We start from the raw sequence: 25026 nt of genomic DNA, 5'->3' as shown, positions 1-25026 counted from the left end.
ACCTTTAGCATCGACATCAGGACCACATTTGAATTGGTCCAAAATATGGGTTGATGACTTAAAACCTAGAAAACTAATGACATTCACCCTGTGTTTAAGCAAATTTGGTGAACATGTTTAACATTAGACCTGCTTAACGTTATAATTTAAAGCATATTATGAATTCAAAACCTTTCTGAACTTAAATATATCCAGACTCTTCACCTTTTTAATTGTGCTTTGGCATATTTATATATTTAAAATTTGAAATTGGTGTGCCTCAAACGCAGCATCTTTAGTGAGGCAGTGCTAATGAACTCTACTAATATTTTTTTAGCATGACATCTATTAAATCCATGAAATGTTACAAAATGAGGCACTCACTGATATCCAGTTGATCAATAAATAGTGGTTTATTTTAACAACAGGTATGGCTTATATACAAGTGCATTATGTCTGTTAAAACAAAAAACAAAATGAAACCAAACAATCAGAAATTATAAATGGTACAATCCATGTTTTTTACATTCATTCAAAACTCCCATCAGGAGATTCTGGTCGCACGGTTGAGAGAAGCAAAACCTGAAATGTGTACACTGGGAACTTCATGTCTCTGAGATTGTTATCTATGTTTGAAATCTATTCATCAGTCCATCTTATCTTCATCCTGGCGACGCTGGGAATTTCCACACATTTACTATTTACAAAGGCATAAACCACTCTTCTTTTTTTTTGCTTTTCTGCCTGTCACTGTCTCCTAGTCCACCATATCGCTGGTGCTTACATTGCTTTCACTGATATTACTTACATTTTACCCCAGATAGATTACCACCATCAGCACCGTGTAGCAATAGCTGCATGGGAGTTGTGAAAATGGAAGCAACTGATCTTAGAGAAGACACTAGCTGTGTTTTGCTGTGCCACTGTCTTTACACTGGTGTTGAATGGAGGTTTGGCAATACAATACACAATACCTGCAATACGCATACAAAGACGAGAGACCAACACTTACAGACAACAAGCATTACAGAGTAATGTGAAGCCACTGACCAATGCAGTCAACACACATACTGCGGATGCCAAAAAATTCCTTCTTAAATCCAGTGTCATCACCCTCTTCCGCAAAGTGGATTACATGTGGGTCTATTGCAAAAGTTATTGCAAGGTTACTTTTCATTTCTGTTTTCAAAATCCCACTTCATTTTCCCTTTTTTTATACCCGTGAAGACGCCATGCTCCACCTAATTTGACATCACATGATTGCAGGGCATTGTGCTTTGAGGCTTAGCAGCATGGCATGTAAGACATTAAATGTTGATATGAATCTTTCACTTAATGGAAGTTTGTAGACTTGAGGATCTAATAAAGATCAGTGGAATAATAGAAAAAAGCTGCATCTGATGGAAAGAAAAGGAGGTTTGCTAAATCATTCAGATACCAAAAGGTATCGCCTTGTCAGTGCACATTAATCTCAGATGAAAGCAAAAGAAGAATTTGATGAGTAAAGTACCTGTAAGTTTACCACAACATGGTGTGAGTAACACAAGTCTGTTCTTGTCTTTGACTCCTTAATGACACCTTTATAAATCATCAGTACTCCCTGGATTAATGTTGCATGATACCGTGAGAGAGTTTTATCACAGTTAAAATGACAAGACATCATTCAGTTGGCTCTGTTACAGTAAAGATTAAGATTATTATTATTGTTGTAAACAGTTGTCTATCCGTAATCATACACATTTCTTTGACAAATATTACAACTTCCATCCATGAAGTGTGTAACAACGACTGTCAAGTTTCACACAAGTCAAGTATAATGCTGTCCACAGACGGACACAGGCTTTGTCTGAAAGTGCCTCCTTATGCAAGAGTTTGTCAAAATGTAAGATTATGAATAGGTTAATCTACAAATAAATAAGGATTTGACCTGTATTTTAAGATTTGTTTTTGACAAATATAATGTATTGCATTTCTTAAAAAGGTAAACTTAGTTGTGCATGTGAATATATGAACACCTTGACATACATAAACTATGTTAATGCCAGAAGAGGATTTGGAAAACACATTGAACATTATGTCATCCATTGGTTTCATTTCAAAAATAGGTTTCGTGTCTTTTTAAGGTTTGCATTTAGGGTTTGTTTTGCTGACACATTCACAATTATTTTTCATGCTTTGTCCCAACTGCAAAGAATAAGGTTGCACCACACTGAGGTGCCACAAATACTGTAAGAATGTAGCATAGCTTTGTACAATAAGGGCACGCCATGGGAGATAAATCTAAATAATACTTTGAATTTAAAAAAAGGCTGAATCAAGCCCAACAACTAATTATGCATTTACTTACAATATCGAATTTACAGATAAACGCAAATGCATACGATAAATTCCATTGACTGAATTGATTGAAAAAATAAAAGTTTCTTTAGACCGACAAAATATGGGTCATCCTTTCCTCTAATACCACTGTTCATACCATGAACCACATGTTGATGAAAGCAATGTTGCAATCTCCATCTCTCAATTTCGACTTATCAAATGATGATATAGCTTTCAGTCTTTTATGAATTTGATTTACTTCTTATTTTGAAAAGGGGGTCATCTGATTCACTTGATTCTATACACAGTCTATGGCAGGGGACTGTACTAAACAGTATTTCCGGAAACAGGAAAAGACTGTATTTATACTGATTTGTTTTGGCACGGTCTACATTTAATTTTGGTCAGAGTAGTTTTTTGGCGTATTTAGAAAAACCCCTCCAATTTGGATTGTTTACCTCTTTAACGGCAAAAAAATACATTGTAACATTCAGATTTCCTTTTTTAGGTACACAGGTAAGGCGATATTTCTATACAAATATGTTAGAAGGACATTTCATTTAAGCAAAAGTACCAGTGATTTCATTTTTTTGTTTTGCTTGTATGTTTGTTTTTAGCATCTTTTTTTTTTTTCACCAGTACTCAGTGATTGTGGGTTTTAGTGGTAAGTCTTTTTAAAATAACAGACAGTGCTTTTCCATTCATTTACATTAAAGTAGTTTAAAGGCTGGTGATTTCTAGTGACATTCAAAAAGAGCAGATACTGTCACATTTTCACAAACCAGCCTCTGGCACTCTCACTTGCGTGGTCTCATTTATTGGCCAAATGCAGGAAGGGGGGGACATTGAGAAACGTACAGCATCTCCGTAAGACATGTCCACTCAACTCCAGGTGGGGACAATCTTCAGGAAGTGCCTGAAGTCTGAGTAGGACATTTCGTATCCACCTCTCTGGGTTATTCATGTGGCGTGGGCGTCTTCCTCGTGCAACTTTCTCCTGGCTGCAACACTGGATCATAACGAGTCTACGCCATTGACAGTGTTGTTTTCTGTGCTGGCACTGTCACTGATAAAAAGGACGCCAGAGTCTATGGGGGAGGAAACGGTGCAGTCCATAAGAGAAGACGGAGCTGCTTCTGTAGATCCTGAATCTGGGATGGGAGTTGGTGCTGAATCTACAGAAGAGGAAGCTGCTGAATCCTGCGTGGGCTGAATAGTCAGAGTGGTAGATTCTGGAGTGGAGGTGGGCACAATGTCTGTGACGGGGAGAACGGTAGGAATTTCTGCAGTGGTGCTGACAGTATTTATAACAGGGGGAGTGGAAGAGGCCTCTGAGGGTGTATGGCCTGAGTCAATGGGTGGGGGGGGAGTGGGTGAGGGGAAAACAGTGTCTGCGCTAGGGGGAGTAGGGGGACGAGGGGATACATCACTAACAGAGGGAGATGTTGGGTCTAACTGTAGCTGTTCGGGGTCTATAACAGGAGGTATGGGGGAGTCTCTATTTGAAGGAGTGGATGTAGATTGTTCCACTATTTCTAACTGGGTGGGAATGTCAGAGTTTGCACTAATGGAGGGCGGAAGGTCAGTGGAAATGTGGCAATCTGGTACTGGAACTGGGGAGGGGGTAGGAGATGGAGGGAGGCTGTCATGCATGGATGGAGTAGGCGATTCTGCTCGAGGTGACTCAGGCAAAGGTGGGTCCATTTTCAGGGCGATATCACTGATCTCATTTTCCATTGGGTTGGGGGATTCTAACGTGGAGCTAGGTGGGGGCTCAATGGTGGGTGTGGTGCAGATCTGGGAGGAGGCAAGCACATTTTGGGGAAGGGGGGGAGTGGAGCGGTCTAATGAAGGAGAAGGGGTCGCTGCTGACTCTTTTGTAAGGGAGGGACCAATGCCTTTCAATTCAGGACTGGCAGAATTCTTCAATGGCTCAACAGATTCCACGACTACTGATTGAGGTTCTTCGGCATGGGCCAAAAGTGGGTCTGTGGCGCATGGTTGTTGGTGTAAAGGAGTGGAAGACAGCAGGCGCTCTTTACTGGCATATATGACGCCATCTTTACCCAGGGTTGGGTTGATGGGAGTTTTGGATAAGGATGGAAGTGAGTGACCGTTGGGGTCTTTAAGCACAGGCTTGCTGGGGTTCAGCTCGATGAACACCGGAGCGGATATATCTCCCACTGACAGAGCGGTCAAATCAACAGCCGAAGAGGCCGTGGAGTCCATGGTGGACACGGCAGTGGCGGCTGCTTCGTGGAGCGGCGTGTCGTGCACCCTGGTGTAGTCCCTGCTGCTCTCAGACTGAGCCAGCAAGAGGCGCTGTTCTCCAGGTTTCCTCGGGGGGAGGAGAGGTTGACGGGTGTATCTCTCGCCGTCAGCCAGGGTCTCTGGGAGGGGCTGGTAGCGTGTCTCGGGCAGCAGGAGAATGCAGATGATGCAGATGAGAGTGCAGCAGGCAAAAATTATGTGGTGAAGAAAGTAGCCCTTCTGATTGTGGAGCTCCATGATGGGTGCAGTCAACATGCCAAAGCCTGCGCTGGCTAGGACCAGACCCAGCCCACCACCCCTGTGATGAGAAGGAAAATGTTATCACATGGTTTTATTTATGATTAGACGCACCCAAAAACCTATAATCTCCAAACAAACCACTGAAGGAGAAGACTATGTTTACTATAATTAAAGTCATTCATGATCTACAGGTTGTACTGAACTTTCACCTACTTAATTTGCATAAAAGGAAGGATCTGTTTTCTCTCTTCTGTTGATGGGTGATTGCCATTTGAGCAAACAGCAGTAGAGAGTGCTGCAGCACCATTAAACACCCTCCTCTAAAAGCATACTAATTCCCTTCCTGTAGTTGCCTAAATTCACCACCAGAGGTCGTCCTGGGAGCACTGACAGCACGACGACACCGCTTACATAACCCCAGATAATAAACATCCAGTGCTGTGTCATATATTCTCAAAGGGGATGGTTAATTTGTACAAGATGTGGATTACACTTGACACTGAACCGTGAGAGTCTGTTCAATGATTTCATACCCTCCTTTAACAGGAGGTGGAACCGCTAATCCATCTGCAGGAACAAGTGATGCTATGGACACTAATGATAATATTAACTGAATAATAAATTAATCAGGACATTAAAACAGATCTTTCTGCAACACATCCAACCAGATGGCTTGACAATGCACAAATTAGAGCAAACATGAGCACAATGTGGACTGTTCCTTCACATGTGTAATATCAAACGTTGTCTAATACGATAAAAACACAGCTGTTTCCCTCCTTAGGGTAAATTCACTTTTGCAAAACTTGTTGTTCTTTCTCTAAATCGTACAAGTCTCATTGTTTCAGTGGGCCTACCTTATCACAGTGGGAGTGATCTCGGCACAGAAAAAGATGCTCAGGTTGCTGACTGCGTGGGAGGAGAACATGCCGATGATAGAAAAGGCGACGGAGAAGTTCTTATTCAGCGTACCTGAGTTATCTGCAGACAAAGCAGGAGACACATATGGCAATTTGTAATCTGTGTAATCAGTAGAAGACATAGGTAAAGGAAGCTGGGAAACATATTTTCAAAAAGCACAATATATAGTTTAATATTCCTAAACAACAAGAGGTTAGACAATGGGTTACTGTGAATTCAACTGGTGAAAATTAAAGATGTATGGAAGTAAAGAACGGCCATAAAAACTTGAATTTGTACATGCAACTGTATATCTGATTTTGAAAATTATCCAGTATCAAATACTTCCATTGTACTTTATTAGGGTGGGGGTTATTTTTTCTAAGTTGTGACATTTGAAAATAAAAAATTAAGTTCCACAAATTCAAGTGTATCAGGGTTTTCAGTTACTCATCTAAACTTCTTTATCATACTGCATGACTTAGAGGATGTGACCTGATAGGAAAGCTGTGATTGATTCTTTTTAGACCTCATTTGATTCTTTTTTATTTCTTTTTTATTAAAAAGGCACTTGACGTTTTGAAATTGTTCAATTTCAAAGAACTCAAACCCCATGGATGGAGTTCAAGGTAAAATACTCCAATGCTACAAACCAATTGAAATGTCAACAACTAACTATCCAGTAGTGGTCTAATAAATACAAAAAAATAACTGTTGTGGCATTTCTTTGTTTTCGTAGCTTAAATGTAGTCTGATTGTAGTCCTTTCGACTGATGAATGTAGAATGAATGTGTCTTTTATTACTCGAGCCTTTAGTAAACCAAAATGAAAAGTGCCAATAAAAATGGTTTGCCTGACGCTAATGTGTATTTTCTCAAGTCATTAAAGATTGGGTTTCATACTAACAGCCCATTTAGATCAAAGATGGTTTGAATACAGTTGATATCTGTTGAATGAGTCATGTTCAAGATGGCATAAAGAAGATCAGAGGAGACTGCTCTGTGATCAAAAGAGGGAATAGTGAAGGAAGGCTGATGGTGAGATTCACAGCTCAATAACAAAGAAGCTCACCCTCTCCAACACAAAGGGGCTAAATAAGTGAAAAGCTAGCCATAATCACATCTAGGAGTTCATTATCTATCTGCAGGGCTTGCATACGCCTAATGAAATACTGCAGGATGTCTATGCAGCACATTTCCAAAAACCTCATCAAGATAATGGAGCAACTTAAGTGATGAGTGCTGTAAGAGGATTCAATTCACAATTCATACAACATTATATTGGAAAAACATCTGAGCAAGACTACTCAATACTTGATCAGTTTATCTGTTACAAAAAGAAAAGAAATGAAGATATTGGTTTACCTATATTCAGTTGGCCACTGTACTTCCCCACCACTAAAGGGAAATAAGAGATAAACAGATATTTATCAGCCAAAGACACAAGCAGATCATGAAATACACTCAAGTCAAACATTAAAAACAAAACATGCACAAAGCTTGTCAACACACACACACCCACTGTTACAACATAAAAAGCTCTGGAAAAGAACATGAAACAGGAGTGTAACCTTGATGTGTTGACTCTGGTTAAACATTAAAGCTTGCTCATTTGTAACTAAATAAACTGGTACACATTGACCAAAACAGCAGTCTGAAATCTTGTTCGACCACTCCATTAGAAACAACTGACCTACATAGTTCACTCACCACCTCAGGTGAGCCACACGCAAAGATGGGGTCGGATTGGTCTTTCTTTTAAATGCAATTCATTGATTGCACTTCAAGTCAATAATCTGTTGAATTATCTCCGCTATGATAGGGGTTCCTGTCTGACAACAGAATCATTTTTATCCGAAACCATTTGTTTTCATTTTTATGTATTCATTCAGATTTTTAAAACTGAGTTCCCTTTTTTTCATTATTACCTTACTTCCCTAAGATCAAATCTTAAAATCCTGTGACCCAATCATATTGTTTCATTAGGTAAAAAGGCAAAAGTAGAGGAATTGTTGATTGTAGCACATAGTATTTGTTGTTTCTGCCATGAATGCAAACACATTTTGTACACTAGTGAGTATTTTCAGCAGCAGGATGTGTATGTGGACTCAAAACAACAGTGCCCATGTTCATTGTTCAAGTCATTGGGAAACAGTGGAGCATTGTGGCACAGAGGAATTAGATGTATGTGGCTTTGGGTACACAGAATATAGTAGATAGTTTGGATCAGTTCAGTGGTTTAGGTCTTCTCATGGGATTTGTTGGCAATCAAAAAAATATAGAACAGAACCAGCAAAAAAAATGACATTCTTCTTCTTCACCGAAAACCAAGATACGATATATCCTATAATTCAAAACATTTTATAGAGCTTCTTTGGATTGAGTGATTGAGAGTGCCACAGATATTTAAAGCCCCTAAACACCACCAGTGTGAAATCTTCCAAAGTGGACATGTGTCCGTCATAAAATACTCACAGTTAAGCAGGCCCAACTGCAGTAGAGATGCCAGGGCAGTGATGATCATAAACATGAGAAGGCCCCCCCTCCGGCCCATCAGGCCCACGGCCGGGCACAGGGCCATGCAGGAGGCCACCGCAATGCCCGCCATGGTGTAGTAATCTGCATAGAAGTTATGGAACATGGTCGTCTCCTGAGCCTCAGGGTCCATCATGCTGCGGGCGAAGCAGTGGTGGATCCCATAGCCTGTTAGCCTGGGTGAAGAGCAAACACAGGGCTAGGTAAGGAGATACTAGTAGATCAGAGAGAAAATGAGAATGTTTTAAAGAAACCAAAGAAGGAAGGGGCAGAATTGTAACAAAACAACAACAAATAGAGAAAATAGATCCAAGCATAGTGTTAAAGATGAAGAGGTTGGGAGGAGATGGAAGAGGAAGAGGGATAATTCAAGGTTTATCATGTTTTCTCCCAGCATATCTCAAAAGAAACATCACACAGACTCAAAACACAGACACACACACACACACACACACACACACACACACACACACACACACACACACACACACACACACACACACACACACACACACACACACCCTCTCTGCTGGTTGTCTAATGTTTCATAAGGACACAGCTCATGTAAAATGCATGCTGACTTGGGGGGTTAGGGATACCGTGCACTAAAGCAGAGTTAAAGCTGGTTCAGCCTCACTAGAGATTAGTTCTCAGATGGAGAGGGGAGATCCCACCGGAGATGAAAAGAGAGAGCAGCACAAATATGGAAGGGAAGAAGCATTCAGGGCTACTGATCAATGCCGTTTTAAGCCTCAAGGTTAATAGTGCCATCTCGACTGCACAAAATGGCGCGTCTGACTGGCATTGCCTCACCCCACACAGACACACGTTTCCTTCCACACACATACACACACAAACAGACACACCTTGAAAGTTATTGCTGCTGTATTTCTAAGTGCTAAAACCAATGGCAAAACACTTACGAGTTGACACAGAGCACAAAAATGTTCTTCCACAGGTTTCTCGTCCCGACCATTTTCACAATGCACGTCTTCTTGTGTTTATTTTGAAGAGATCTCTGCAGTTCTGTAAGAAAGCAAACATGTTCATCTTAGCACCTTACATTGGAGGGTCATATCAATATTTGAGCATAAGTTTAACTGTAGCAAAGGGTGGTAAGTCTTAATTGCAAGGTCTGCCTTGTTTTCCCGCCACAAAAAGATAGTTTGTGTAATGTGACTGCTATGTAAGCTATGTAGTGCTAATTCAAATGTGTTCAACCTGTTATATATACACCTAGTAGTTATCCTTAAATGATCTTTCCTTTGCCAATTACCTGTCATAATTTTCAAAGGGCTGTGACTAAGACATGTTCAACAGATGACAACAAATTAGAAGCAATAGAGTTCACTGTAAATCATTAAACATTAACTTAATAAAATGTCTAACACAAATATTTAGAAAATCATGGGTACAACCCTTAAATGCAGGCTATAAAATACTGTCTGCATATCAGCCAACATTTACACTGATTCCAATAAAAATAATTATGTGATATGGGTGAATATCAACCTGCTCACAGTATAAATCCATCAGGCTTTAGTTAATATAAACATATTAAATTGAGTTGTCAGGTCAAAGTAGAATTTAACTGATTATTTTGCAATGACAGAAAAATACAAATACATTTTTGATGAGCACAATTGAGCTTCCGCTGCTTTGTGAAACACACGAATAACTGTTCTCACTGTAGAGCAGGAACAGTTCTTGATAAATATGCTGGTGATGTGTGACATGCATACACATGGTGGATGTTTTGGTATCAGATTGCGGGTTGCCACAGAAACACACCTCTGCTTTGTGCTACAGATTGCTCAAGTTGACTCAGGCATGGGACAAAATACCACACACTGCCTCAAGGTTATCTCGGCCACATTACTCAGGATTTCCTGCAATGCCCTGGCCAGGCTTCAAACAGGGACTAAGACTCTCCTCACCAATTCACATGTTTCCGCTCACTATCCAAAGATGACCTAATCAGTCCGAGCGATTAAAAAAAGTTGATGCGCTATACTGGAAGTTTGTACATCCAGTGCCCAGTGTTGTATTTAATGCTGAGCAGTTAAAAGTAGGAAATATTACAGGAAGGGTTGAGGACAGCCAGTTACTATAAAAAAAAAAACCAGACGATAAATTATTGTCTGTGGCAATGTACTTTACTTAATGCTGCCTCAGCACACAGTTCTTAAAAAAGTGCAGTCAATTTCACACCGAGTAGTTCCTCTTTGAACCTTTTCCCAGCTGTGGCACTGTTTTATTTTTGTATGGATTGATAAATACAGTGAATAGAAGTAGACAACATTGACAGCGCTAACGAAGGCAATCTGCTATGACGTTAAACAACAACACAGTTCACTCTTTCCTGATGGCAGGTCTTCTGAGTACAGAGACAGTTAACCCAGAGTCAGAGTGCATGACTCGCGTCCATCTGCCGTCTGCACACCATCCTGTCAGCTCTAACTGAGGCTTTAAAGAAATGAATGATCGTTGTAGAGTGTCATAATGTAATGTTCAACACCCACTGCTCTCTGGACTGGCGCGTAACTATGGTAACGTGGCAGGAAGCAGATATAACCTTGTCAATCTGTTTTATTGAGGAAAGCACAGCTGGAGATACTACCACTCACCCAGCTCATTAAAAAGGAGAACAAACTCTAAGCTTGGAAGATGGCACTGACACAATGACTACTTTTACATGAAGAATCCATCGACATACATGCAGTAATCATAATATCAAAATGTAAAAAGCAGCCTTTGATTTCAGATTTCGTAAATCAGTATTTTATTACCTGTGAGGATATTATCCGGGTCCAGCTCCATGTTCACTTGGTTTTTCTTTGCTATGTGTCCCATGATCCACTTGGAGCGGCAGTACTGCTGAGTGGCCAGCAGCCAACGCAGTGACTCAGGGAAGATCCTGCCAGAAATATGGGGATGTCCTTGTTAATAACACATCCAATATGACTCCGAAAGAAATCAATCTTGCTTTTAAAAAAGGCAGATTGAATACTCTATTATCTAGTATAAAATCTGGATTTTAGTTAACCAGTGTGCCATTTCAACACATTTCGACTTAAATGCAGAACAACTATTTAAATGGCAACCCACAGAAAGATTAGAGACTGTATCATAAACAGGAAATCCAGCTTCACAAACAAACACTCGCATACCATTTACAGGTGGCGGGGCCTCAAATGAGTCAACCCAGATGTCTTCACAGGGGGAGCAACAAACAAACACACGACTGTCAGCCATTGTTATCCCTGTCCCTGTTTTCATTTGCTATGCTCTATTATCTTGGAATTGTATGGGGTTATGTCAATCCTGTGAGCGATCAGGTTTCTCGTCGCAGAAGCATGTCGATGTGAAGACAGTCAGCAGAAACCATGCCTCATTAGCTTCAGCTGGTTGCATTTCTCTGGAACAGATGTCTATGTGCAGGATTAATGACTGGTGTTGTTTTAACTTTTTTCCCCCAAATCAGCAAACTAAAATCACCTGCAGAGTTGAACTATTCAGCCCAATCAGCTGTTATTTCTATATTTGCAGACTCAGCCACTTGATGAATCCCATTTGTACCCATAAACACTGTCTGTCCTAATCAGTTAAGCCAACATGGGTCCATAATGTCCCAGAATCCTGAGTCAAGCTTGCCGATTCATTTATTTATCTCAGTAGTTTGTGCTTTGTGGACAGCTCTATTACATCAGTAGAAAAAGGCTACAGTGTGAGCTGGTTTGACAATGAAAGCTTGCCCTTCACCCTGCAGAACAAATTCACCAACTGAAATCCAGTAATATATGTGAGATAAATATCAGTTTCACAACCCACTTCTGGTAATTTTTTCAATCCACCATTGCCATGATCATATCAAAGCAGACAATGACAAATCCCTTTCCACAGCTTAGTCACCTGACTGCTCGGTTATTGTTGTTTGTTTTCACTCACAATAACAGTGACTACCCTGCCAAAGGTTACTGACTCATGCTCTGTGTCTGTAGAAACCACCATCTGACTGTGCTGTTCCCTCTGTCCTATAATTATTGAAGTGCATCGTATCACTAGTATTGATGTTTTATCGATAGCTAAGTGCTTTGGAGTGCTTTTCACTTTTCCTGAATGGAAACAGTTCATTCTCAAGGCTCACCATTGAGGAAAGCCAAGGTCTTTGATAACTTGAGATAGAAATCTCTATTTTTTTATTTATTTTTGCTAGCTTTGTACACATCAGCCTTGCTGTGGAGCACTTTGCATTGAATAAATGGTGGTTAATGCAAGACTTTATACTGCCTGAGCTTAAGCAAAAATAAATATTACTGTAGAGATCACTGCAAATGAGTAAACAAAATTACATTACATTTAATTCAGCTGGGAATTTACTGATAAGCAAATGTCCTTGCAAAGAAGACTTTCTTTGTTTGAACTATGTCAATCTCTTAGAGCAGGGGTGCCCACACTTTTTCAGCTTGGGAGCTACTTTTAAAAAGGACCAAGCCCAAATTATCTACCTACAGGGCCGCCCCTGCCCAATCTGTGTCGCGAGCGCGGGGGTGCTAGTGGACTAAACGGTGGATAAACTGTGGCGCGCTAACACTAATTGCGCCGCATAAGCGTATAATATTGCGCTGCATTTGCGCTTCAGATAAGGAGGTGAGGCCCCCTTATAACTGCATGAACCTGTATGGCACAATACAACTCAGACTGGCTTACCTGTATGTCAATCAAGTGGCAAATGCCATAGTAAGGATGGATTATAGGCTAATTTATAAAAAAAAATTAAAAAAATAAAAATATTTTTTTCAATGCCATGCGATCTACCCACACTACCTTTGCGATCGACCGGTCGATCGCGATCGACGTAATGGGCACCCCTGCTATAGAGTATAGATGTGAACCATTACCCTACATTTTTTTAAATGGTTGAACGAAATACCTTTATCAGTGCTGTTTCGTAATAAAGGGGAGAGCGGCTTCATTCACAGAGTCAATAGGTTCTCAAACTCATATTTTATTTTCATGGTTCATTGGGAAACATTCAGCACAAGGACTCTATATTGCAAAGCCTATCTTGAAATGCTTTGTGCAATTTTGTCTGAGGTTAATTTGAATGTGTGAAGTGGTGGTGCGTGGATACAACAGCTTTTAAAGGATCCCTTTTCATCTGCAGTTATATTGTTCTCAGCTACAGTCGTCTCATCCTTGAGCCTTTTTTTTGCACTGCTTTAGCTTTTGTTGGAATGAAAGGCACTTGTGTTTCAGTTATGGAGAGAAATGTCTCTTTACATTGCCTCAACTGTAAGTTTGCTTTTATCCAAGGCAAAGTTTGTTGCATCCTGCTTCATTACCTTCCCCTTTGTGAAATCAAGATGTGTTTATTTGCTCACTGCTGTTCAAACCGTTTGAAAGGAGCCATGAGACTGAATGCCGCTCAGTATGAAGTCGCTAAACTAATTAAGTACAATAACCCGTATTCATCAAATGCATTTTGTTGAAAGTTGGACTAATAAGAAATGAAAGAAACATGTAAAATATGTGTTTTTCTCTTCTTTTCTTCTCTATTAGTCATCCCTGCATGGGGCAGCGTCCCACTAAGAAGAAAATCATTACCTCGCTCTTTGAGGCTTTCTCTTTTGTGTTACACACAGGATTTGGTAATACTCTCCAATGCTCTGGACGCTTGTATATGTACTCTAACTAAAAGAACAAAAAGACTGTGAAGTCATATCTCCTTGGGCCCTCGGCGTATTATAAAAGCCACCTACAGAGCGATCAATCTATTATTCATCGCGCTTAGATCAAAAACGTTTTCATGGTGACGCCATGGAATGAGAAGATAATTCAGAGCCATAGGTTACAAGTGTGTGTGTAGAAGACAGAGAAAGAAATATGATTGATTGCATGAGTGTTACAGGGTGTGAGTGCGATGCCACCCTCGGTGGTTTTGAAATGCTCCGAATTGGAATTGAAACCCACGTTCAGAGGCCTTTTTTTGCAGCAACAATAAGGGAGTGAAGGGAGGATGAGAGACAGACAGAGAAACAGCAAGCGTCTGACTGACACAGGCAGACAGCGAGAACTTCTGTGCATCTGCGGCGAAGATCCTTTTGTTGTTCAAGTGCTTCAAATCTTTCAATCGATGGCAGGGGTTTCAAAAACGATAGGAAAACGGAGATGTCACCGAGTGTCAGCGTTTTTTCTGTCACCGCGAACGACGATGCAAAATGTTCAATTAAAGTGATTTTTGTGACTGTCAGGAAAACATTGATCACAATGCATGTTAAGTCATCAGTGTGCAGGGTATTTATGCTGCCAACAGCTAGATAACACTCCCACATACACACTTCACAGTATTATTGAGTGTGTTTTGTACATCCATCAATCCGTCTGCATGGCTCTCCAGCGTGCGTGACATTTCTGTTGTTGCAATGATTAACGATTCTTCCAATGCGAGATCAATGGTCTATGCGTACCGCATCAGCCACTCAAGTCACACACAACATGTTAGAGCAATAAAAGTAGTTGACAGTGAATTATCAGGTTGGTGGCAATATCCCCATAAAGCTTCTTTGTACTGGTGCAGACAGTCTGTGTGCAAACACTGAAGGAATATATCAATGTTATTGCAGCATTATTAATTCATGCATCCCCCAGTGGACATGTAAACTTTGAACATGCAATATATATTTTAATAAAGGTTGGAATAAGATAGCATTGAGGTGCAGAATAAATACGAAAAGAGAAAAGCAGAAAAAAAATCGGGTATTGCCAGAAGTAGGATTATTTGTTGTATAATTTTAATTTTTTAATCAGTGTTCCCACTGACATTTTGCAGTTTAATGGACGGTGGCAGACGAGTGGAAATGGTTATATTCCTCTCCTCTCTTCTCCTGCAGAGGGTGCTGTAGCTCTGTTCATATAATGTCATTGCCTCTGTCAGTTGTACAGAGATAGTTCTGAGGCTCAGTGAGACACAATGCACTTCTGGGACTCTAATGATGCAATGCAATCTTGTTATGTAAATGTTTTAGATGTTGTAGTGGGGAAGAAAACATGTGTGCAATCTGGCAAAATCATACAGTACATACAGATTTTATGGCAATAAGTACACTACATTCAAAACACAAAAAATGTGTATAGAAAAATACATTATTTATTATAATTATTCAGTTGGTTTTGTTTTTCATCCTTATTTTAACTATTATTTGTACTTTACTTTTTGTAAACTTTTTTTGTAAATATGGCATTTCCCCTGCTTTTATGTTGATTTTATGTCTATTTCCACTTATTGTAATGCGCTCAATGCTGCATTTCTCCAGTAAGGTGCTATGCAAATAACATGTATTTACATTTTACTTTAATTATGTTAAACTGTTCATGACATTTAAATCCCATTAAATGAAATTCCCACACAATGTGCTGCTATCAGTTGACAGGTGATATAGCTTTGTGACCAACACGTTCTCACTCCCGACCTGTCACAAAATTACGGACAGGGTACCCCTTGAGAGTCTGAGTGGTGCAGTGACGCGTCCTAAAACCCGGAAGTAAGCTGAGCTCGGTTTCCCTCAACCAAAAAGCAATGGGATTTCTCCATAAGATTTTGGAAAATAGCTCAAACTAAGGTCAGTGGAAAACGAACCTGTTAGATAAATGCACGTTTTGTTCAGCCGGATAATATCCACATGTCTACCCTACTTTTATAATTTTCAAATCATAAATCTAATCGATAGAGTCACTGCACCACTCTCACCGCTGTTAGAAAGTAGCAAGCAACTGAAACAAGTGCAATTATGGAGGGTGGAGATTTGGAGTATTTAATAACTAAACTTCCGCTACAGCAGCAACAACAAATACAATCTGATGACAGGCCAATGCCCAAACTGGAGCTGTGTACAGCGAGGAACAAAGGAGCGAACCGGACGTAAAACGTTAAAGGTCTCCTGATTTAGTTTGTGAATTAATGCTTATTAGAGTTTCGGCTGGAGAGTGCGTGCGGACCTGTCGGTTAGATAACACGCGTGTGTAAGTCCTGCATCTGTATGATACAAATGTGTGTAAAATGATACCGGGTGCTGTAATCACTCATCTGGTTACGTTATTACATTTACCACCACACCCCCGACCCAAAAGAAAGGAGGTATTATTGGCTTCCCCTAATATTTTCCCCACGCCACGCTACTGGTTGCTAGTGCAGCTAACGTTAACGTTAGTGCTAGCATTATCCACGTCTTTAGGCGGCTCTTCTGATTATGTATTACTAGTAGCAGCTTCACTTGTAGCTTCTGTGCTGCTAGCCTCTTTCTTCTTGTGAATTATATCCTTTTTAGAAAATAAGTCAAGGAAAACATGTTAGCCTGCCATTATAGAGCTTTTTCGTTAGCGTTCTTGAGGGAAAGAGCGGCCGCAAAATCAGCGGGTCAGGAGCGTGATGAAGAATCATAATTTTTTAAGGAANTTATAACTGCATGAACCTGTATGGCACAATACAACTCAGACTGGCTTACCTGTATGTCTCTCAAGTGGCAAGTGCCATAGTAAGGATGGATGATAGGCTAATAAAAAAAAAAAAAAAATGTTTTTTTTTTTCTTCAATTTTTTTCAATGCCATGCGATCTACCCACACTACCCTTGCGATCGACGTATTGGGCACCCCTGTCTTAGAGCATCTATGGCTTAACAAGGTCTTATTGAGACATTGGACATTGAGTATGATTGCAGATGGCGTCACATATTTCAGCTTCTTTTTAAACTGATAAACTCCTTTTAAAATTCAACAGAAAACAAAAAGATGGGTTGGTGCCAAAGTGCAGCAGATGCCCAGGTATTTTCCTTACCAGATGTAGGACAGCATCAGCAGCAGGGGACAGATGATGACAGCTTGGAGGACCTGCCAGTCGCGACAGAGGTACGCCACTCCAGGCATCAGCAGCTGACCGCCCAGCACCACAAAGCTAGCCACCATGGTCATGGAGAAACGCCATCCTGGTAGGCAGAGCTCGATCCCTGGGGGAGAGAAAAAGGAAGAAGGCAAGTGTTATAGGTGTTCTGCAACACACAAAGACACAAAAAGTGGCATGTTCAGCAACAAAGCAACATATATATTTTAAAAATACAAGCACACATCACCATTTATAACTGTTTCCTTGCTATCCGACTAATGTTAGCTTGCTGTATGGAATATGGTTGGCATATCTAACTCCATGAGGTAAAGATTTGAAATGACATTTGACACAAATTTCACAATGGTATGCCAATGATGTAAGGGTATGACAAAAAGTGTCAGCTAGGTTAGTACGAATGTATATTTCCCAAATATTCTCAACTGCAAGAATACTACAACATTTACTAAAATATATACAAAACTAGTCGGACACTTGGAGAGCGCCGACCTCCATCAGGGCCATTCATACGAGTGAGAAATGATGTGTTTATTCACCCAGGTAATAAAACAAGGTGATACGTACATTAACAAAGTATTTGCAGTTACCATTATTGTATAGTTTGACCCCTGTAATATGTGTAAGTTATGCTACAGCTTGTGATGCTTGAGTGACTTTGAAAATAGTAACTTGCTGCTAAGAACTCAAGAGAGACATGAAATGTAAACTTGGCCAGAGATGTAATATCTACCCCGTCCAGTATTTATCCTGAGTAAAATATGGGATCTTAGCTGATGCTCACAGAAACAGGTCAAAGTTAGTAAATCAATGTGTTGGTATGATACAAGACAGACAACATTTAACGTTTGAATACTGATACTTTTAACACAAAGAAACACCTGAAACTAGTTTACAGCTTGGAAGCCAGTTACATCCAGAAAAGCATGCAAGAATGGCCTGGCAATTAATGCTTCTATCAGTATAAATTAGATCTCTTTTGAAAGTGGACTGTTCTTTGAAAAAAATCATCCATATGCTTAATCAATTATTCTCACTTTTAAAGCTACAGCGCGTGACAAAGGTTGAGACATTAGATAAAGGCAATTAATCAGCACATACAGTTATTGTTCAGAGGCAGCAGACAGACCAGGACAGTAGGCTGCTGTGAGAGTGAACCAACTAGAAAGAGGTTCCTTGTGCTCAATTCTCCTCTATCAGAATGGCACTGATTCATTCACCCAACCATTAGCATGCACACCACACTGGCAGCCAGCAACCACAGACAGTCCAGCCCTTCAGTTACTGCAGTGTGGAAGATGGCTTCACATCACCAACGAATAGTGACCAGCACAGTAATGCTGCTATTCTCGCAAAGCCAAAATCGTTTGTCCTGCTTCATTCATCCTTTTTTCTTATACTTCACTATATGTTTCCCTAATGGTCCACTGCTGCTGCCCAAGAATGTAACAGCCTCCAGATGGGCCTTTCAAGGTGACAGGGCCAGCATAATACAGTGGGTGTCTGCGGGCTTGCTTCATTCCAGTGGAAAAGACCGGAATTTCAATTAGGACTTGCCCCCTTCTGAGGACATGAATAATGCTCTCTGTTCACAGACACTATCGCAGCTGGAATGACAAAGCCAATGAGCTGAGAGCGGGACGATCGGTGCAAGACCTGCTGAGTTTGAACCAAGTAACCTCGAGACCCCTTCTCTGTGTACTGCTGGGAGAAAAGTGACGGTTCACTGCTCACAGACTGCATGGGTTTTGAATTCTTCGGTTATGTATAAGGCGTCATGTGCACTGAACAGGCCACTGCATTGTGGCTGGGAAAGTACACCCTGTGGTAAGCTATGGAAAAATGCTCACATTCACATATAAAGAAATGACAGGATAAACTAAATTACAAGTAAAGAGATTTTAGAATAAATGTTAATATATATAAAAAAGGAACATGTCCTGTAGATGGAGCTGAAGAATGAGAAACCATAGTTTGATGAAAGGAAAAGAGGCCTGAGCTCCTTCCTCAATCTGACCCTAATCCTCCACAACCCACAAGATCAGCATTCCCACAATGCCCTGCTGAAGCCTGTGTTCTACTGACATAAATCTACCACTAACTAATCTGATGAAACATAAAAGAAACTTAGCACAGATGCTAACCAAGGAACTCTGGGGTGATAAAACAAGTAGGACATACAAACTATTAAAAAATAGCCCAATTGAAATGAATTTTCAACACACTATACAAAGTGGAAATTACATCATCGTTGATCAAGCCAAATAGCCAATGGATGATGATGATAATCCCCAAAGAAGCTTTGGCAGGTTTGCTGAGGTTGGCAAAACCAGAATATATAAATACCAGTCTCTAGTAATAGTAGCCACCTAGCCTCATGTCAAGTACACAGCTAAAGGAGGCCCATTGTTTTACAACTGAAAGAGATTAGTTGACCACTAAATGCACTCAGTGTAGCCGCACCCTACTGTATACCCACAGGCTACCATGACCTTTTACTGGTCACATGACGTCCAAGATTCCACGGCCTATCTCGGCCACTCGATCTGTTAAGCGTAACTTAATGATGAGAAGACATCGAGGCGTACTGTATATCTGCACTGAAAGATAACAAAGGTTTGATTGAGTTAGATTTTTTTGGCATAATTAGAACCTTTTCTCAAGTGCTGCAAGCAGGTGTCACAGGTGAGGAGTGGCGTGCATCTGTATTTTAGTCGCTTTGGACTCTCATGCCTCAGGGTCAAACGTACCAGATGGTTCCAGACCACTGATCTCCTCCCATATATCTTATTTGTTGAGCTTCCTACATAACTCTAATGTTGAGCTAATAAACCAATGTTTCCTTTAGTTGGAGAAACAAATCGACTAATCAAGGTCTTGTCAATACAATTGAAAAATGGGATTCGCTACTTTTCCACATACATTACAAATTGTGAGCTCCCAAGTCTCCCGTGTGTGTGTGTAATTACATTGAGATCTGGTGACTGTAAAGGCCAATGATTCGCATCATTTAAGCATTTTCAGGCTCATAAAACTAAGGACCGTTTGTGCCCACTTGCATTTGTTGAGGCCTTTAATTTGTCATCTGTTTACTGATGCTAACTGTTCAAGTCTCCATGTTCATGAGGGTGTTCTGCATGGGCCTAACCCAGACCTCATTGGGAAGGTGTGGAGCTTTATCAATACATTGTTAAAGCTCCACGCCGTCAAAGCTAAGGCCACAGATGGAAATGCTTGGCAAGACCAAACTGGATTCAGGCATGTGCAAAGCTGCTGATTAGTTTTTGGAGTGCTTCCTGTGACTGACAGGCCAGTGCAGCATTGTCAGCAAACAGCACTTCCCTGATTAGGAACCAATGAACCTTGGTCTGGGGTTACTGCAGATCGAAGAGATTTTTCTTGGTGAAGGCAAATTGCATCCTCAGTAGAACATAGTGACCACGCAGCAAAGGAAACCAAACAGTGTGGGGGCGTGTGCACACTGTTCAACCCACAGTTTACAGGCACAGTCTCTGAGTAGAGGACACATTTCTCTTAAGGTATCCCTCACATCTTTATAGAATTGAATCATCCAAAAGCTGTGGCAGAAAGGCAATCCTACTGATGGTAGATCATTAAGCTTCTGGGTATAAACTGGTGAAAACAAACTGTAGTTATGTGATTTTACTCTTCAAACCAAACAATGCTCAAATGGGAGATTCCACAGTATTTTTCTTTGTCACTTTGTTTATATATTGGGTGATTGTGTTAGCACACAAATATCCTGTGGCCCCCCCCCGTTTCTTCAAGAACTAAAGAGCAGCTATTGACAACATGGGGTCATACCAGTCTATGGGTCATACTCATTGATTAGTCCCTTATGGGAGCAAAAAGAATGCCACAGGCATTTCTCTTTGATCTGTTTGTATTGAAATTCTCGTTATCAGACCACAAGTAAAAACCCACCGGAAGGGCATTTTTCTTTGATATAGTTTGTGCTTTATTGTGTTTTTATGTCCTAACCATCCCACCACTACACCACAGTCTCCTCCTTCCTCCCACACAGTGAAAAATCTGCACAAAACAGAGCTACTGGATCTTTGAGCGATGCAGAACAAAGTAACTGATAGCACTCTGACACAAACACAGCTAAAACGGCATCAAAAGAAAGGGCAAAGGGGGCCCCTGCTGATTTTGACAATCACTGGACTACACTCAGGAATTTGCGCCATGAGATAGCTTAATGATGTCTGCAATGTCTCTCACAAACAACAAAGGTTAAAAAGTAGACCATGACAATTAGGCCACCCGACGTGCCTTTTTAATAGGGAAGCAGTCTCCTTAAACAAAGAAACGTTAAAAAAAACAGATGTAGGATTATTTCCATGTAACCTAAGCAGAGGAAGTCTGCTGGGCAACCAAAAATGCAAGCTCTGCACAAAAGGAAACTTTAACCCTGCATAGAGGGAAAGAGAGTTTGCACCTTGACACATTTATCAGGAGACAGCTAGAGCGTGGAGGATGAGGAGGGGTCATCCTGTGTATCATGGAAAATACCTTTCTTTGGCTAAAAATCATTGGCTGCCTGTACACAGTCTACATCTATGTCCTAGCCTCTCTCTCATTATACTTCATCATCCTTTTCAAGTACTTATGGCAGCACAATAATTATGCAGTGGTGTGGGGTGAAGCTGACTGCTGTCCTCAGGGAAGGATAGCTATAAGATGGGAAATGAAAAGCAGATCTGGCACGCAGATCTCAGGTCAGGCCAGATTGAGCGATATCCTTCAATGCCATAGGCACAAACAGTTTAAACCCTGAGATCATGACAGTCTAGGAAAGGAAGGCAAGCATACAGGCCTTCTGTATGTCAGAGTGTACCAACAAACAGGAACATGACATTTCCACAATAAGCCATTCCCACAGATAAATAAACTTAGAGCTTCTGCTGTCCCTTGTGCCTCACCTACGCATAGAGAGATTAATGTGTGTGGTGACAGCAGGGCACCCCAGAGGAAAATAGAACCTATTACAAGCAACTCAGGAAGTGTGAAGACTGTCTTTCCCTGGCTAACCTTAAGAACACAGCAAAGCACTGCAGCAGGAAGCATGCAATGCAGAGCATCCTGTCAGAAGCGAGGAGCATTATTTCCCTGTCATAATGAAGGAAACATGCAAACAGGCAGCTAGCTAGGAGGGAAGACTCATGACCACATACGTCACTGACCACATGAGAGCATTCAAATGACTGCTGTCAGACTACCAAACACTCGTTTTGCAAGCTGAATATGATTCCTTAATTAAAAAAGAGGAAATCCCAAATGCTTTTACTGTGCACTATTCCTTTACATTTTCCTTGAGAACATTCCTATAAATAGTAAGAGTATTTCTGTGTATAGAAATCCTTCTGTAGATCTCTATGATGCTCGTTCAATCGGTGTACAGCAGAGCACTGGTATTACACTACTTCATCGTAGGCTGTGCCGGAGGGGTCACAAGCTCAGGGACAGACTGTGTCGAGGGAGATTGGATTTGTTCTGAAGCATCACATGAGCAGAGTAATAGCGGCAGACAATGAATGGCATATTATTGTTGCAATAAATGATTAAAACCTTGAAGAGAGTAATAACTAACACACTTACACTAAGAGAAGTCAATACAAACCGTTTTGGAAATCTGCAGCAGAGAATGCTATTCATCATGTCATCATGTACTTCCCTTCTAGTGTTGCTGGTAACAGGTTTTCTGTATGCGTGTGTGTGTGTGTGTGTGTGTGTGTGTGTGTGTGTGTGTGTGTGTGTGTGTGTGTGTGTGTGTGTGTGTGTGTGTGATCACTAGTCATACTGGTCCAGATGATGTACAAAAGGAGTGACATCAAACACCCCCTACAAAATCAATATTGTCTGAGTATCTGGGCAGGTCAGCAGCAATAGTACCTTATTGACATAAACACAATGCCTTTCCATACGCAGCAACAGAAATTGTTAACAAAATGGTAACAAAAACTAAACCAGCTTTTGAAACAATGTAATTTTACCGCCCGGGCAAGAAAAAAGGCTTTCAAAATCAATCTAGATCAAAAGAAACCAAATCTGACAGAAAGACTAAAGCATATCGTTGAAGAAACACATCACAAATCCTTAGTGTGTAAAAGTCAAGATGGCGGCAATCAAAGCTGTAAAGAATAAACCATCCCATTATAGTAATAATAACATTTGGAGCTGGCCATTTACATTTTCATCAATTTAAAAAAACGACTTTCACTTGAAGACCATTACACAGAGCAGTCATGAGCACGTATGCTAAAGGTTACGACAGGGAAGTTATAAAGCTATTTTTGATGCCTGACCCGAGACAATGAACTATGTGGAATATCTGTTGCCGTCCTGCATCTGTTTTTATTCAACTCCCTCTCTACTCTTTCTCACTTTACAGGGCATCTCTCACACACACACCCATGACATGTATTGGCTTGCCTCTTCTGATTCAGGCAAGCAAAGTGAGCAGGGACTTCACTCAAGATGAATTTAGAGACGTTAGCTCTCAGGGCCATTATAAAGACTTCTCAAAGTAAACATCCTGCTTCCTATTAACATTTAATAGCTGCTCGGGAAATTAAAGGTGTGAGATGGAAAACACTTAACTCAAGCACGCATACACACACATACGATGGCGTATAATGAAACCTGACACTATTGGGTGTCAACTTATGCCTTTGTAGACCTACTGCTCAATTAATAGTTTCTTTAAATGCATATTTCAGGAAAAAAAGTAATTCATGTCCAGAAAAGCATCCTATTTTAACCCCACTTAGCTGATGTGGATGCAAACAGATAGTCAGATATGGCCCACTGCTCCGATCCCCTAGTTTAGAGATGGTCACAATATCCTCTACCAAACCCCCAGTGCAGCGTGTGTCTGTATGTGGGGGGGTAGCAAGGTCGGGGGCGGGGTGTTGACGATGTTTTACTGTGAAAACACTTTAGTAAGCAGCAAGAAGGAGCCACTACAGGCCTCGCCTCTGCCTGGGGCTGTGAAGCTCAAAAGGATAGCACACACTGATGGAGCACTCAGGTATAAATAGCAGCGCTGCCTCAGATGCATTTCTATAGGTATTGGCGATGTTTTGGAGTCCACATATTATAGATCAATGCACTAGAACGATGCATTCGTCTAGTTTATGAAAGGAATTCCACGTGCAGTGGCGGTGTCAATGTATCTTGACTCATAGTCTATTATTCTTCAGAATCAGAGATGAAACATTTAGCATTCTCCTTCCCATGTGCGCGTTCAACATTTCTCTGTCTTTTTTTTTTTATGACGGTAATATTTGACAACCACTATTCTCTCCCTTTGTCTGAAAAAAACGGCCACCAGTTGTTTTCTCGTTGTCTCTGTCTTTTTTGGTAGTTAGCTTACAAGTGTCACATCTTATCAGACTTGTTAGGCCGTGCAATTGGCCTGACATTGACAGGCCATCCTTGCGGAAAGGATAGTAGGGTTGCACAAATTGCTTTACACTCTTCAAGAGGCTCGCCCATATCCTTTAAAACTCAATGGATTTCCACAGTGATTCCTCTAGGGCGCTATAATGCATAGTAGATATATGTACAGTGGGGAAAAAAAGTATTTAGTCAGCCACCAATTGTGCAAGTTCTCCCACTTAAAAAGATGAGAGAGGCCTGTAATTTTCATCCTAGGTATACCTCAACTATTAGAGACAAAATGAGAAAAAAAAATCCAGAAAATCACATTGTCTGATTTTTAAAGACTTTATTTGCAAATTATGGTGGAAAATAAGTATTTGGTCACCTACAAACAAACAAGATTGCTGGGTCTCACAGACCTGTAACTTCTTCTTTAAGAGCCTCCTCTGTCCTCCACTTGTTAACTGTATTAATGGCAC

The 25026-nt window shown here is 40.7% G+C and overlaps 1 protein-coding gene across 2 annotated transcripts in view; it reads right to left on the bottom strand.

The window, feature by feature from the left end:
* Positions 1-368: 368 nt before the first annotated feature.
* Positions 369-25026, bottom strand: part of slc22a23 (solute carrier family 22 member 23) — a 43355-nt gene continuing 18697 nt past the window's right edge. For both annotated transcript variants that reach the window (XM_010775849.1, XM_010775850.1), the window contains 7 exons: positions 17078-17246; positions 11033-11160; positions 9167-9269; positions 8184-8419; positions 7074-7106; positions 5667-5790; positions 369-4867 (listed from right to left, as the gene is read on the bottom strand). In XM_010775849.1, coding sequence (XP_010774151.1) covers positions 3313-4867; positions 5667-5790; positions 7074-7106; positions 8184-8419; positions 9167-9269; positions 11033-11160; positions 17078-17246 — 2348 coding nt within the window. In that variant the 3' untranslated portion in view covers positions 369-3312. The remainder of the gene's footprint in view (positions 4868-5666; positions 5791-7073; positions 7107-8183; positions 8420-9166; positions 9270-11032; positions 11161-17077; positions 17247-25026) is intronic.

This window comes from Notothenia coriiceps, unplaced genomic scaffold (genome assembly GCF_000735185.1).
Source record: "Notothenia coriiceps isolate Sejong01 unplaced genomic scaffold, NC01 NC01_scaffold00016293, whole genome shotgun sequence".
NCBI classification, from domain to species: domain Eukaryota; kingdom Metazoa; phylum Chordata; class Actinopteri; order Perciformes; family Nototheniidae; genus Notothenia; species Notothenia coriiceps.
The sequence above is the reverse complement of the archived record's forward strand: the minus strand, read 5'-3'. Positions and strand labels throughout refer to the sequence as shown.